Source organism: Diorhabda carinulata, chromosome 9, assembly GCF_026250575.1.
Source record: "Diorhabda carinulata isolate Delta chromosome 9, icDioCari1.1, whole genome shotgun sequence".
NCBI lineage: Eukaryota > Metazoa > Arthropoda > Insecta > Coleoptera > Chrysomelidae > Diorhabda > Diorhabda carinulata.
The window spans coordinates 23463492-23479101 of NC_079468.1; the positions used below are offsets into that span (position 1 = coordinate 23463492).

At 28.6% G+C, this 15610-nt stretch overlaps 4 protein-coding genes and 1 non-coding gene across 6 annotated transcripts; 1 reads left to right on the plus strand and 4 right to left on the minus strand.

The window, feature by feature from the left end:
- Positions 1–1683: 1683 nt before the first annotated feature.
- LOC130897912 (zinc finger protein 680-like) lies at positions 1684–4081 on the minus strand. The gene is made up of 3 exons (XM_057806894.1): positions 3839–4081; positions 2500–3239; positions 1684–2117 (listed from the first exon to the last, which is right to left on the minus strand). Exons 1-3 carry the CDS (start codon positions 3983–3985, stop codon positions 1736–1738), a joined length of 1269 nt encoding a protein of 422 aa, XP_057662877.1. The 5' UTR covers positions 3986–4081; the 3' UTR covers positions 1684–1735.
- Positions 4082–4133: 52 nt separating this feature from the next.
- Positions 4134–6777, plus strand: LOC130897920 (ras-related protein Rab-18-B-like). Its single transcript, XM_057806906.1, has 3 exons — positions 4134–4692; positions 5431–5556; positions 5663–6777. Exons 1-3 carry the CDS (start codon positions 4315–4317, stop codon positions 5771–5773), a joined length of 615 nt encoding a protein of 204 aa, XP_057662889.1. The 5' UTR covers positions 4134–4314; the 3' UTR covers positions 5774–6777.
- Positions 6778–7721: 944 nt separating this feature from the next.
- Positions 7722–8624, minus strand: LOC130897923 (RNA-binding protein 48). The gene is made up of 2 exons (XM_057806910.1): positions 8259–8624; positions 7722–8156 (listed from the first exon to the last, which is right to left on the minus strand). Exons 1-2 carry the CDS (start codon positions 8352–8354, stop codon positions 7803–7805), a joined length of 450 nt encoding a protein of 149 aa, XP_057662893.1. The 5' UTR covers positions 8355–8624; the 3' UTR covers positions 7722–7802.
- A 277-nt stretch (positions 8625–8901) lies between these two features.
- Positions 8902–14871, minus strand: LOC130897916 (progestin and adipoQ receptor family member 3). 2 transcript variants are annotated; one of them, XM_057806902.1, is made up of 7 exons: positions 14652–14871; positions 14060–14137; positions 10783–11006; positions 10166–10322; positions 9947–10099; positions 9256–9444; positions 8902–9195 (listed from the first exon to the last, which is right to left on the minus strand). In XM_057806902.1, the coding sequence occupies exons 2-7, from the start codon at positions 14135–14137 to the stop codon at positions 8962–8964; spliced, it is 1035 nt and encodes a 344-aa protein (XP_057662885.1). In that variant the 5' UTR covers positions 14652–14871; the 3' UTR covers positions 8902–8961. The 2 variants fall into 2 exon arrangements, with proteins under 2 accessions (XP_057662885.1, XP_057662884.1); XM_057806901.1 differs by having other exon boundaries at positions 14478–14848.
- Positions 14872–15340: 469 nt separating this feature from the next.
- Trnav-aac (transfer RNA valine (anticodon AAC)) lies at positions 15341–15413 on the minus strand. Its single transcript has one exon. It is a non-coding gene; the product is annotated as a tRNA-Val (tRNA).
- Positions 15414–15610: the final 197 nt, after the last annotated feature.

Here is a 15610-nt window from a genome sequence, read left to right on the forward strand (position 1 = left end):
CATCAAGCGACCGTTTATACGAGAAAAAAAGAAGAAAATGACAATTGTCGAAATATAAGCAGAGCTTTTAATCGAAAAAGAAGAGAATTACAGTCATCGTTAGTTCCAAAACATTAAAGGACCGTTAATTCCAAGAAAAAAGAGGAAATGGGCAACTGTCGAACGTCAAGAGACTGTTTTTTCGAAAAAGAAGAACATAAGAAAGTTATTCTACGTTCCGAAAAATCAAGAGATCGTTTATTCAGAAAAAAAAAGAAGAAAATGATAGTTGTCAAACGTTCCAAAACATAAGTAGACCTTTCGTTGGAAAAAGAAGAAGATAAAGGAGGTTACTAAACGTTCCAAAACCTCAAGAGACCGTTTATTCGGAAAAAAGAAGAATATGACAGTTGTCTAACGTTTTAATATATAAGTAGATCGTTTATTCGAAAAAGAAGAAGATAAACGAAGTTTCCGATCGTTCCGAAATCTCAAGAAACCGCTAATTCGAAAACAAGATGAAAATGTCATTTATCGAACGTTCCAAAACGTCAAAAAACCGTTTATTCCAAAAAAAAAGATGAAAATTTCGGTTTCCATCGTTCCAAAACACAAGCAAATGGTTTATTGGGGAAAGAAGAAGTTAAAGGATGTTATTAAACATTCCAAAACCTCAACAGACCGTTTATTCGGAAAAAAGAAGAATATGACAGTTGTCTAACGTTTTAATATATAAGTAGATCGTTTATTCGAAAAAGAAGAAGATAAACGAAGTTTCCGATCGTTCCGAAATCTCAAGAAACCGCTAATTCGAAAACAAGATGAAGATGTCATTTATCGAACGTTCCAAAACGTCAAAAAACCGTTTATTCCAAAAAAAAAGATGAAAATTTCGGTTTCCATCGTTCCAAAACACAAGCAAATGGTTTATTGGGGAAAGAAGAAGTTAAAGGATGTTATTAAACATTCCAAAACCTCAACAGACCGTTTATTCGGAAAAAAGAAGAATATGACAGTTGTCTAACGTTTTAATATATAAGTAGATCGTTTATTCGAAAAAGAAGAAGATAAACGAAGTTTCCGATCGTTCCGAAATCTCAAGAAACCGCTAATTCGAAAACAAGATGAAGATGTCATTTGTCGAACGTTCCAAAACGACAAAAAACCGTTTATTCCAAAAAAAAGATGAAAATTTCGGTTTACATCGTTCCAAAACAGAAGCAAATGGTTTATTGGGGAAAGAAGAAGTTAAAGGATGTTATTAAACATTCCAAAACCTCAAGAGACCGTTTATTCGGAGAAAAAAGAAGAATATGACAGTTGTCTAACGTTTTAATATATAAGTAGATCGTTTATTCGAAAAAGAAGAAGATAAACGAGGTTTCCGATCGTTCCGAAATCTCAAGAAACCGCTAATTCGAAAACAAGATGAAAATGTTATTTATCGAACGTTCCAAAACGTCAAAAAAACGTTTATTCCAAAAAAAAGAAGAAAATTTCATGAAAAATTGTTTTTGTACGCCCCTTATATTCATTTGAAGTAAAATTTGTTAAAATATTTACGTTAAAATTATAATTTTTTCAACTATTTTTCAATACACCCCTGTATTTTACCAATTTACACTTTAGCTATTTAAATAAAAAATTGAGACTAAAATATGGAAGTTAATCGTAACAAAAAAAACAAAAAATTAAAAAAATACGTTTATTCATTGAAGAAATTATTTATTTATTTCAAATTTACAAGTTTGAGTACCTACAAAATGTCTACTACAAACGACGAATTCTCCGTTGCTTCCATTTGCTCGGGATGGTGTCGCCTTTTATGTTTCTTCAACTGAGACGACGAAGTGTAACTTTTAACGCAAAAATTACACTTGAAATGCTTTATTCCAGTATGTTGTTGCATGTGGTACTTCAAATGTACAGACTGCAAGAAAGTTCTACCGCAGCACATGCACAAGAACTTCCTTCCGCCGTGCTTTTTCTGGTGATACATAAAAGTATCGTAAGTTTTAAATTCCATGTTACATTCCGCACACGAAAACTCACAAGAATTGGAATGTACCGCTTCGTGTTTTTTCAAACTCCATTGCGTTGGAAATGATTTTGGACAACCGTCATGACTGCAATGGAACCTAAAAAAAACTATTCACTCTAAACCTTTCGTCCATATTTATCCATAAAATTCACTTATTGTATTTACTACTTTGATTACATTTTATTTTCAACTCATAAAAGATGAAAAAACACGAAAATAAAATTGAATTGTTTATATTATAACCTTCAACAAAACATTTTCAGTACGATCAAAAATCCTAGAACTACTAGAACCGATTCGGATTCGTTAATGAATTGAACACAAAACTAAACAATGTCAATAGTATCAGAGTTGAATCGGAATCGAAGCAACGAACAAACCTATCAACTCATATTTAAACAACGTTGCCAGACTTCGAAAAAATTACGGAAATTTAAAAAAAATGAGGTTAAAACTTAAATTTTCTTATAAATACGTACCTAAACCTGTAATGGGTCTTTATATGTGCCGTTAAGGTCCCCGTTTTATTAAAACTTTTCCCACAATACGGACATTGGTATCTGTGGAGTCCCATATAATGATTTAGAAAAGAGTCGCCGTTATATAATTCAGCATTATCCGAACAGATATTACAATTGAAATATTCGCTGTGTAAAGACATGTGGGGCACAAGTCCGCTTTCGAATGAAGCGAAAAACATACCAGGGCAAACCGGGCAAGCAAATCGAATGTTAATTCTTCTCCTAAGTACAGTTTGCGGTTGTTTAGGTGACGAAGGGACTTGTCTTATAACTTTTACAGTGACCGGTTGTATATTCATATTTTCCATGTCAATTTCTCGTTGATCATATTCTTCAAGTTCTTGTTGATCCGGCACAACTTCCTGGTTATCCCCTTCTTCGTATTCGATTATTTCTTCCTTTGTGTTTTCATCGAGTACATCTTCTTGTTCTCCTTCTAGATAATGTTGAATTTCATCGTCAATTAGTTGAGAATCATCGTTATCTTCGCTTTGTACTATTCTACTTTCACTAAATTCGTTTTTGATGTCACTATCTGAGTCTTTATCACAAACTTCATTCTCCAAATCTGGTTCTGTTTGTTTAGAAATCAACTTTAGATGATTATCTCTAAATTGTAAAATGAAGTTGTAGGCTATTCTCACTGTTTTAAAACACGGCACACAAACTCCTTGGGGTATATCCTCAGATAAATCCAACTGAAATTTAAAAGCATATAAGCAAAATATTATGTCTAATAATTAAAATTCAATTTCAACCCAATGGTAAATTAGAAAATATGAATCATTATTGGTGTTTAATATGTAGAATTAGATCATAACTATCTTAGAAATTCAGTTTAACATAAAATAAAATAATGAAAATAATAATTCATATACATTCAAACTAAAAATGTTTCATTTAGGTAAAATACCATTGTAATACCTGATAAGGCAAGGGGCTGGAATATTGATAAACACTCTTATCAGTTATTTGTGAAAGGGGATGTTTATGTTGCAAAGAGGGTAGATAATAAGGTTGTGGTTAAAACTTGAGAAAATACATTTCATTCTAAAAACTACATTCTTGTAAACAAGGTTGATTTCTACATTATTAAGAAGTTTCATTTTAAAACCCATAACATACACGAATATAATTGTATTAGAATAGTGATAGAAATAATTAATCATAAACTGTCAAAAATGTTTTTCATAATATACGTAAAATTTATTAATTACCTATTATTTTTTTTAAATATGAAATACTAGGAATTGTTATCTTTTTAATATAAATAACTGCTTAAGAAAATTTGATTTACCTCGATAGAAGTGCAATAAGTAATCATGGTGCTAACTTCTACATCACAATTTGCAATTGGTCCTCGTAAAGGATATAACTTTGAAGATGTTTCTAAACAAACAAGACACCTATCATCTGAAATTGTTTGTGTTTTTATTTTACTCATTTTAATTGTAATGATTTAACCAATTTCAAAATACACAGTGTTAATCAAATATACTATTTTACTTAAACCATGATATTGACAATTGGCATTCATTATGACATTAATGACATAACGACATGTACCTTATTGCTTCCAAGTTCTATGCAATAATTTTATTAAATAGAAGAGAGAATTAACTTTTAAACTTTGACGTGACATTGACAAACGTTCAATGTTCATTATTTTGAAGATTTGCGACGTACATAAAGAAAAAATATAAACGAATTTAATTTTTGGGTACAATTATTTTTCTTCTTTATAAAAATAACACATCCAAAGTAAATATTAAAATGGAAGAAGATATTCTTACAACATTAAAAATTTTAATAATAGGTGAGAGTGGTGTAGGAAAATCGAGCCTTCTCCTTAGGTTTACAGAAGATAATTTCGACCCCGAACAAACTTTAACAATCGGAGTAGATTTTAAAACAAAACGATTGAATATAGATGGTAATACGGTGAAACTGGCTATATGGGATACCGCGGGACAAGAAAGATTTAGAACATTAACACCATCCTATTATAGAGATGCTCAAGGTGCCATTTTAGTATTTGACGTTAGCAATTATGCATCGTTCTCTAAACTAGAGATGTGGCTAAATGAATTAGAAACTTATTCTACCAAAAGTGATATCATTAAAATGATTGTTGGTAATAAAATAGATGTGGTAAGTTCTTTCTTATTCATACTTCATTTTTATAAAATTTCAAGGATTTCCATTCTATTATTCTTTTAACTTATATTTTTCATTCGTTGACCTCTTATTCGCTGCGATTTTATAAATCTGGTGCTAGTTTCTTCATTTCTTCAGTGTTCATAAAGATTCTATATTGTCCATCAGCCATATATTCTTCGTATCATTTTTCTTTCAAATGTGGTAAGTTTTTCTTCATCAACTTTGTATATTTTCATTTTAGTACACCTACTGATTTTTTTGCATAGAATTAGAAGCCAGAATTTATGATATGCCTGCATGGATCCTTTGAGTGATTTCCTCTCATCATTCATTTTGTTCATTAACCCCCTCGAATATATATTTTTGGGTCATTAACATGTTGAAATATTACAGGGGATGGTCTGGCATATTCCCTTCCATTTTTTAAATTTTCCCAATTCTATAAGTTGTCAGACTAACCGACAATTCAATATTAACACTTCCTCATAAACTTGCAACTCTGTTTAATAATTTTTTAATGTAAACACCTCATTTGGAAGTAGTTGTTCAACAGATTCTATAAGATTTTTTGCAATTTGTCTCATAGTCAAAAAGAAAAACTTTCTCAGATATTTTTATGTTTTTTGTGATAACTTGATTTCTATAAGAATGATTTTCATAGAAAATGTACTATAGTTTCAATGAAAAATTTTGTTTTGGAGAAATCGATGTAATTTTTTTGTGTTGAAGAATAAACGAGAAGTATCTAGAGAAGAAGCCATGAGATTTGCCAAGAGACATCAAACTTTATATATTGAAGCTAGTGCTAAAACAAAGGATGGAGTACAATCAGCTTTCGAAGAATTAGTCCACAAAGTAAATATATTAATCTGTTTAGTAATTATTAAATATTTATAAGTCTAGTTATTTTTTTTTTCTTCAATGAAATGTGGTATTCAAAAAAAAATTATCATTGTTGTAGATAATACAAACACCGAGTTTATGGGAATCTTATGCAATGAACAACATTCACGTAGGAAATAAGGACCATCCGGAACAGTCTAGATGTGCCGGATACTGTAATTTAGTCTAAATTATAATTATTTCCACCTTTTTATCAATAATAAGTTGAACTTTCTTGTGTTTTAACGAATACTAATCACATTGCTTATTGGATGTTACAAATAATTATATAAACACTAGTAGATCTACAGGTATTGGTCACAGCACAACAGCTTCTTCTATCAGCCTTTTCCTGATTCCCAATGCATCGTTAAGTGAATCATTCCATTGTGGAGTTGATTTATTTTTGTTACACTTCTTTTTTCTTAGTATTTTTCAGTTGTTGGTACCAGAAAAGCTGTCCCTCTAATTTTTACTTGAGAATCACACTAAGAATACAAAATAAAGTTTTCACAAGGAGTATTGGTGCATGTGAGTGTCCTTTCTATTCCTAATAATTTTTTATGTCATTACAGATGAATAAAATTCGCAGTTGGTAGTTCATAATCTGTTTTAGAGAATCGGACCTTATTTTTATAAGATAGTATGAAAACAATTGTAAAATATCGATAAATCAATATATTAATCTCATTGAAACCTAGTATATAATGTGATAAGTAACTTATTTAACCAAATGTATCTAAATATTCTAAATATTTTTTTTATCAATTAATAAAACCGATTTTTGTGAAAAACTGTTAATTTTATTTTTTATCCATTTCCACCCTGTTAACAGTTTCTTGATAAAAAATAAATCCTTTAATACGATTATAAAGTCACTTAATACGATCTGGACTCAAAAAAGTGGTTCAAAACGATTTTTTAATTTCATATCCAAGGAATGATGGGAATGGACAAAAATAACAGGATATTAATAAATTTTTGTTACAAACATAAATCTTATGTGTTTAAATAAAAAAAATGAAAATGGAGTTATAAATGGCGCTATTTTTATTTAAATAAATGTGGTAATCACCTCGTTATAGCAAATAATTTCTCTTATAATTTACAAGATTCAATTCAACACAAAAATCGGTTTTTCTATTTTATTTACAACTATAAAAAACCTGCTACAAAATAAACTTGTTTATTTAACTAATTGTTTTATTTCATTGCCTAAAATTTATTATTCTCTATCAAAATATGACTAATTCACTTACCCAATTTTATGTTTTACAAAGGCACTATAAAATAAAATTCAGTAATGACTCACTCACTAAGTTAAAGTTAAAATCGTTTTGATAGTTAAAAACACTTTAGATGTTTCACAATTTAACTATGATTTTTATTTGAATTCTGTAATACCCGCAAATATTACTTAACCTATAAAAAATAAAGTTTACAATACCAAACCACCTAGATCTATGGTTTTCGCATAGTGTATCGATGTCACAATGAAGTGAAACGGACCACCGAACTATACCACTAGGATCACAGATCAAGATAAACAAAAATACCAACTTTGTAAATGTATAATTCAAAATTTAATGAAGTTATGTATTTATTACGTATAATAAATAATGAAATTAAATCCATTTAAGAATATTTGAATTTATCAGTCATTTCTGATGAGGGAAATTATGTGGTAGGTTCCCATAAGAAGATACAAATATCGCATCGTAAGTACATTAGCTTAATTCGGTTGTGAATCATTATATTCCTATATCTAGGGAATGTTTTGGATAATAATATCCACAAAACTGCATTTAACAAAATTCATTCGTAAATGATATGCGATTGATCCGCAGGATGTAAACTAAGCCACTGTCTTGTTTAGAATAACTTACAACGTTGCCAAATTTAATTAATATAATAAACTAAAATGAGAGATTAAATAAAAAATTATTTGAAGATTTGCTTTCGTCATTTCGAAAAATAGGATTTTTTCTCGATTTTTAAACCAAAAAAGTCGACTTTGATTTGTTACAACTCTATTTATACTATATTAATAATCGTGTATATAGAAATGTAAAAATTGAATTTTGTTACATATAGGATTATAATACTTATTCCCCCTTTTGTAATGAAACAAAAAAAAACATTTTTTATACATTTATAATAGGAAAAATTACCTCTTTTAATATTTTCAAAAATTTACAACCACACACTATCAGTCAAATTCAAGTTTTTTCATTTTCTGGTTTCGGTAGCCTCATCAAGACATCTCTTTTCCTTTGTAACAACTTATTTTTAGTTTCTTGTATGGTTTCACACTCAGGAGCATAACAAACATGAAGAATACCACCATAAAACGATTTTGTATCTAATAATCTTTTAGCAATACGAGCTGACTGAATTCTTTGATACCTGACATGATAACACTCTGTAAACAATTCATTTGATGCATCAGCAACAACGGTGATACTTAAAACTTGACCATATTTGATACAAAGTTGTTTCAATTCATTTCGTAAACCTATTGAAGGTACACCATATATGTACAAATGTTGAGATTCCTGATTTATAGTATACACCTAAAATCGACATCTAAATCTACTAAATTTATATAAAAATAATTCATGTTCTGATATAATGAAAAAGACATAAATAGAATTTATTCTAATAATTATATTCACCTTAACTGCAGTCAATTTTCTCCCTTGACGATACGCAGGTCTTGTAGTACATAATTCTAACTGAACGTGATGAATTTTTTCTTTATCTTCACTCATTTTTTATAAAAAATATACTTAACATTTAAAATTATGTATTATTTAACAATTCAAGATTAAAATATAGAGTTTTATATTATATATAAACATAAATATAACCTCACTTCTTTAGTCAAATCTGAAGTTAGGTCTAATCATAGATCTCAATCAATTTCGGTAAAGCGGTGCACATAATGATCGTTTTGTTTCTAATTTGGTATTCGTTGCATTAACTATTATTTTCGTGAATTCAAACAAAGACTTAAGTCATAAAACTATAAAACTCAAGACAGGAAATGATGTCATAATTATCTTAAAACGTAAGCTTTCACGAAATAAAATTCATAGATAAAGTGTATCTTATCTTTGTTTAAATTAAATGTTTCATTGCCGAGTGGTTAGTTTTATCTATATTCAAAAAATTATTTTAATTTATAATTGTATATTTAGTAAGAATTTGGTTATATTAAAAATTAATTGATATGTATGTATTAAAATAGTCTGGCAACATTACGCCACTGATATGTTATAATCACATAGTAAATACAGGGTGAAAATGATTGTACAATTGTCTTATCACAGTTTTATTGAAAGTTACATAATATAATGAAAATAAAATATATTAAAATTATGGAAATTTCATTTTATTTGGACAAGCATGATTTAACCGATATTCTATGTATATCAAACCACTATTGTGCCAATAATAAAGTGCTAGTACGACGAATATATGCCACCATTGATGCGAATGTCCAACAAAGTCAAACTTTCCCGCCAAAAAACGTTCAGGAATCTTCGTTATGTATATAACAAATGCGATACCACTTATTATATACATTCCGATCACCCTAGGTAACAAAATCTAAAAATAAATCAACGCTACAGTTGGTACCAATGAAAAGATCATAGAGTATCAACTTACACAGACTAGTGGGTTCTCAAACCCACCATTTATGATGGTCCAGTGTATAGTTGGTATCACACCGTATAATCCCCATGCTACAAAAACTATAGTTTTAATATTCGAGTGAATATTAAAATGGGGTATATGTAACGTCATTGCTATGGCAAATATCACAGTTACAGTGCTGGTATAAAACAACTGCAAGTCCTGAAAAATAATTTGCAATAACGTGTTTATTAAACAAACCATAGAACTAAATCTTGTTATCATTTTATAGAACTAGGAAGACCAATAGATTTGTAGCGTAAAATACTAGTCATACTAAATTTGTACAGAGTTTCAAGGTCAAGTGACTACGTTTGTAAGAAGGTTAATAACACTTATCAAATTTAGTGTCTGCTGGTACTTGAAATATTATTTGAGGAGTCTTGATAAGAACTGTTTTTATATTTTAATAAAACAATAACAAGAACGCAATAAAGAGCAAAATGGACACTATTTGTTTACAATTTATACAATTGTCAGTTATAATATATGTCAAAAGTGCTGTGTAAAACCGGTTGCGATTCGACCAATCAGGAATCTACAGAATTGCCAACTTTTATTCATATCAAAATATACGAGGGTCGGGTGGAAGTATTGTATTATATAAAAATGTTTATGTATACAAATCGGTCATTTTTCATAGTTTCCGGACTATGATACTTACTGTATCGCACCAAAAGGCATAATAAATTCCAGATGTATATATCGCTAGTAAAGATAAAGCTATACCAAACAAATCATAAGAGAGATATTTATTACAATCTTTTTCCGATCTACACGAGAATGTGTGGTATAACGCTGATAAGGCCATGCATAACTAGAACAAAATATTTATTTTTTTAAAATAACAGCGAATAAAAAATTGTTGGTTAGGTATACTTACCACAAAACACGCTAAAAAAGATCCAACTATAATTTTATCGCTGAAAGTGGCCTGTATTTTCAATATCATAAAATCGTAAATAGGTAACAAGATAAAAAGAAATAATCCAAAAATGTGTGACCATATGTTGATCGTTTCATTCGTCCACCAAAATATACTACAAAAAAGACAGGTTATAATACATTTACTGATCCCGCGATTTGAAGTCGAACGCAGCCACGTGGGACGAAACAATTTAGAATAGATGTAGTGTCAAATGTCAACTGTTAACTGTCATTATAATCAGTTCTATACTGAATATATCGATTCTGATAAAAAAACTTCAATGCAAATATAAATAATTCATTATTATTAAAATAGGAATAAACAGCTGCCAACATAACCTGTTTTACTGGGTTATTTGTAATCGATTATTCAAACTGATTCGCATTAATGATACACAAATGAAACTACTTTTCACTCTAGACTGTTTCAGATAGAAGTATCACGTGACTGCATTAAATCGGTTATTTGTTAATCGATTATCGTAATCGATTAACGTTAATGATAAATAACTGATCAATCTCTAGTTTTGACGTTTGTCCTCGGTTCCTTTTTTTGAATATAAATAGACTTACCTTGATACACATAAATCTGTGTTGAGATTTTTTCTGTATCCTGTCAAAATAAAAGGATTATGTTTCAAATATGGCGGAGCTTGGTCATAAGGCAACAATTCCTTCGCTTTTTGGTAAAAAATTTCGTCATATTCGTCATCATCGCTTTCTTCGTCTATTGAATTTTTATTTGGAGCTCCAGACAAATCTTCTAATAATGATTGTGTGCGATCGTGCGATACAGCCTGAAATAATGCATTATTTCAAATTAAATAAATCGGCAACGCTGTATCTTATCGTACCTATTATAAACACAGTTTCCTTTAGTCAACTTGGATAAATTGAATAGCATGCTATGTTGCCAAGCTTATATATTATGCGTATTAATATTATATAACACCTTGTATCATCACGAAACAACCCTGTATTATCACTTCCAAGCATGCTAATAATCGAAATATTATTTTTATTCATTCAAATTATTATTGAGCAAATGATATCGACGGATTATTATGTGTTTTAAAATAATTAATTATAGATTGGCAACACTGTGACATAAAATCGAGTTTGATTCAAGCTTCGTTCGCATACATTGACCTTCTCACGCTTCTGTTATCCTAATAACAGAAAAAGCGTGGACAACGTGGCATTGAGATGTAAACAAAATTCTTTCAATCAAGTAAAAAAGGAGAAGATGAATTTATTAAAAAAAAAGAGTAACGGACACAATACCAATGTGTTTTTTCTTTTATACAGTGTGATATTTTACTAATAGCAATAAAATAAATGTAGTTAGTTGTTTGAACAATTTTGTCACGTCTAGACAAAGCGATGTAGGAATAATTAAATCACGTAGGTCATTTTTGTAATTTGATTTTATTCATTTGTTTATTTAACGTATGTTAATAGTATTGGAAAAATTTAAATAATTTACATGTACTATTAAAGCGGCTGTAGCTGATATTTTTTTTAAACATTGAAAATATTAATCATTTCACTGTCCATAAATTGATATAAATATTTTTATTACAAAATATACATGGTATCAATCTTCGGAAAAAATCAATAAATTCTCATGTGGCCATAGTTAGTGATAAAAAAACAATTATTATCGATAATTTCAAGGTTAGCATATAGTAAACGTATAAAATTAACATCATTAAACTAAAAGGTAGTTGCGCTTGATTGGGAAAAACTGCAGGAAACTACCGCCATGCAAATTAGTTATTTTACTTCAACTTTGACAGGGTCATAACGCAAAGACGCCATCTTTACATTTAGTACTATGTCACTTTTGTTGCGTCATCATCGGCAACTTCACTTTTCCATTAGGCGAACATAACATGCAAGGGGTATTCGTCACAACATGTAATAAACGCTAGACTTTATACTTAATGTTTATCTATTTAGAAGCTTTTATCCAAAAATCCAATAGATAAACGAAATAAAGTGGATAATATAAATAATTAAAAGTTGTGTCACGATTATTATTTTGAAATTATGATTTGATGAAAAAGAAGAAGAAAATGAAGTGGCTACTGTTACGTGTACATAGATATATTCATTATTTTTAACTTTAAAGCTAATAGTGATAGTTCAAGATTTTTAAAAACCATATAAAAACGTATTATTTCTAAGAATTTTGGATGTCGTTACTACAAGTATTGTATTATGTATGTATGTAAATAAAAATCAGTCAAAAGTCAATCGGTCAATGTCAAATATGTTGGCAACTACAGTAATTCCACATAAAGTAGTTTAATGTTAAATTTTTATCTTTATTTGTATTGTCAATGCCAGTATGCAAGAAATAATTGATTAAGATTCTGTTTGTACATCGATTATATCATAAATCGATTACGAATTGAAAATTTCAATGATTAGGATTGTCTTTTCGGGTTAATGACCCATTGCATAAAGTCTGGTCAAGGTTATAGTTGGGGGCCGAATTTATCAACAGATTTATCACGTTGATTTTAATAAAAAATCTCACTTTATATCAAAAAATGTAATAGTATTTGCAAAGATAGGTGTAGGTAATAACTATATTTACGTTTACAAATAATTAACTAGGTATCTAGTAAAATAGATCTGACAACACTGTAAAAACTAACATTAAATCAGCTGTTTCAGATTTAAAACTCACTGTTAATAATGAAAGTCATTTAACCGCCATCTTGTTAATTTTTTTCAACTAAATATTTGTTTGGGATGTTTACTACGGGTTATACTTGAAATTCAATAAATTCAATTTCGTATATAGTGTAATATTACTTCAGTAAAAGTGATAGGTAGTCGAAAGTTTTCTGAATTATTATTATTGAAATTGACCTAGATAAATCAACGGAACTTGTTCTTGGCAACTTTCTTATTTTACACAAAACGCGCATTGTCGCCTTTATACTTAATGTCCATGTAAATACTTATAAACGAGTTTTTTATTTATTATTAACATACAACAGAAACGTACTTCATATTTCCAACCAATACAACACAATTATTTTTTTGACACCCATAAATAATTTGTGACCGTTCAGATTATATGATTATAAGATGTGAAATGCTTGTATTATTATACAGAGTATATCAAAAACGACGCTGTTTCCAAATTAAATCTTCAAAATTCAAAACTGCGTTTTATTGATATAATACCTAATAAAATATAAAATTCAATCTTGGAAAATAATTTTAAAAAATTTCTAATTTACATACCTCGCTCTCTCTATACGCCTTACTCATTATGTTGAAAAGAGATAGCGACAAACGACATTAATTAGGTTCTATGAATAAAGATTCGTTTTGATTCCTTCTGATAACTGTCATTTACAGTAGTTTTCAAAACATATTTATTTTATAATTAGATATATTTTACAAATGGATAAAATCCTTTATTTGTTATTTTTACTTTATAATTCAGTTGCTTGAAGTTTATGATTTATATTTGAAATGAAATATCATAAATAGTACCAGTATAAATGTTATTTGTTTACTTTCAAATTTGTGTCTAAATATACGTGAAACGGAAATGTAGTGCTGACAATATTTGTATTTTACATAGTTGGTATGCTTGGAATATCCCGGAAAATAAAATTTTAATGTATCATTATAAACATTCAAGGTTTCCAATTATAATGTTTTTATAACTGTAATTCAAAACAAAAGCTATTCAAAATTTAATTGTGAAGAAAATAAAAAATAAAGTTTGTTAACAGGAGAGAGATACGCAAGTTATATTATAAATCGTATAATGTGAAAGTGTTGATTGTAATTTCTAAACATTGATATCAGGTTTACTCACCTTAGAAGTGGTACAACAAGTTTCATTGTCATTGTCGTCAGTAACTACTTCATGTTTTGCTACCAAAGTAACGGTCATCTTATGAAAAAGAAAAAAAAAACACGTGAAATAAAACAAAAAAACAGAAGAAATGTTTGTATCATTAACCTCAACTACCAGACTATTATTTATGCAAAATTTGTTACTATTATCAATTCCAAACATCAATAGTAATGAATGCTACACATTTTAAAACTCATTATTGTTTTAGCAATTTCCTAATAGACTATTTCGATATTTAATTTTTTTTATAGCAAAATTTATCACTAAATCTTATATTGTCTTGATTAAACTAAATTTGTAAATAGTAGTTATCAATGTATTAATTTACATAACACCCTGTATCACAAAAAGCAAAATAAAATATTAGATAACTTACCTTAGTTTGAGTTTCTTCTAGTTTCACGTTAACAATAATAATTTTTCTAATAATAACTTTACTGTACCGTAAATTATATAAAAATTGTTATTAACTCGACTTTCTATTCATTTGGCATCTTGAGCAAATTAACATCGAAAGTGAGCGCTAACAAAAACAACAAAATTACGTTACCTTGCCGGAGACGGTGATCAACTGAGTTTTCCTCAGCTCGTCGACAATCTCCTACTGTTGCAAAACAACGACCTACTCAATAAATAAAATAACTTGACGACCTCCGTATTGTTTGTGACCATCACTCATTTTGAATTAAATATTAGGAGATGATGCTTAAGAAATCTGATTATACGAGAAAATAACCAATAACTAAATATAACAATATGGCGTTTTTTAGTGTGAATTTCCCTCCTTTATTAATGTTATTAGTTTGATCCAAAGATGTCGTTGTTTGCGTATAAACTATAATAATGTTGATTGAATTGTTGCTTAAATTCTATTTCGTTTCAAAAGTTCAAAATAAGATTAATCTATTAAAAATATATTTATAAATTTCTTTAATGATGATATTTTTCTAAATCTTCTTGATTTTAGGTATACCCCGATTTAAAATTAATTTTTTTTACTAGTCGAAACGTCAAATTTATATCTATCTTTTAAAAAACTAATTTTAAATAAGAAGTGACCTAAAGTGAAGAAAATTTAGAAACATAAATAAATTTATATATACCTAGTGTACTCACAAATTGTTTGAAACTTGCCATATTCTCTCTTTAAAAATCACTGTATTTAAAACGCTGTGAAAATTCAATAATTATTATTATCACTGATTGCTATTATATATATAATTGATAAATAAAAAAAAATGTTTCCGCCCGGGATCGAACCGGGGACCTTCCGCGTGTTAGGCGGATGTGATAACCACTACACCACGGAAACCATATGTGATTATAAAATTATTTTTTTCAAATTGAGTAAAAAGATGTATAATAAATTATTATTAATAAATAATATAATAAGGTAATTATCTTTTCACTTATAAATTAAGATAATTATATAAATTTGAAGTTCCAGATAAATATAATTGGTATTGGTCAAAAAAAGCGTCATCTGTAGAATTTTATTCATACTACGAA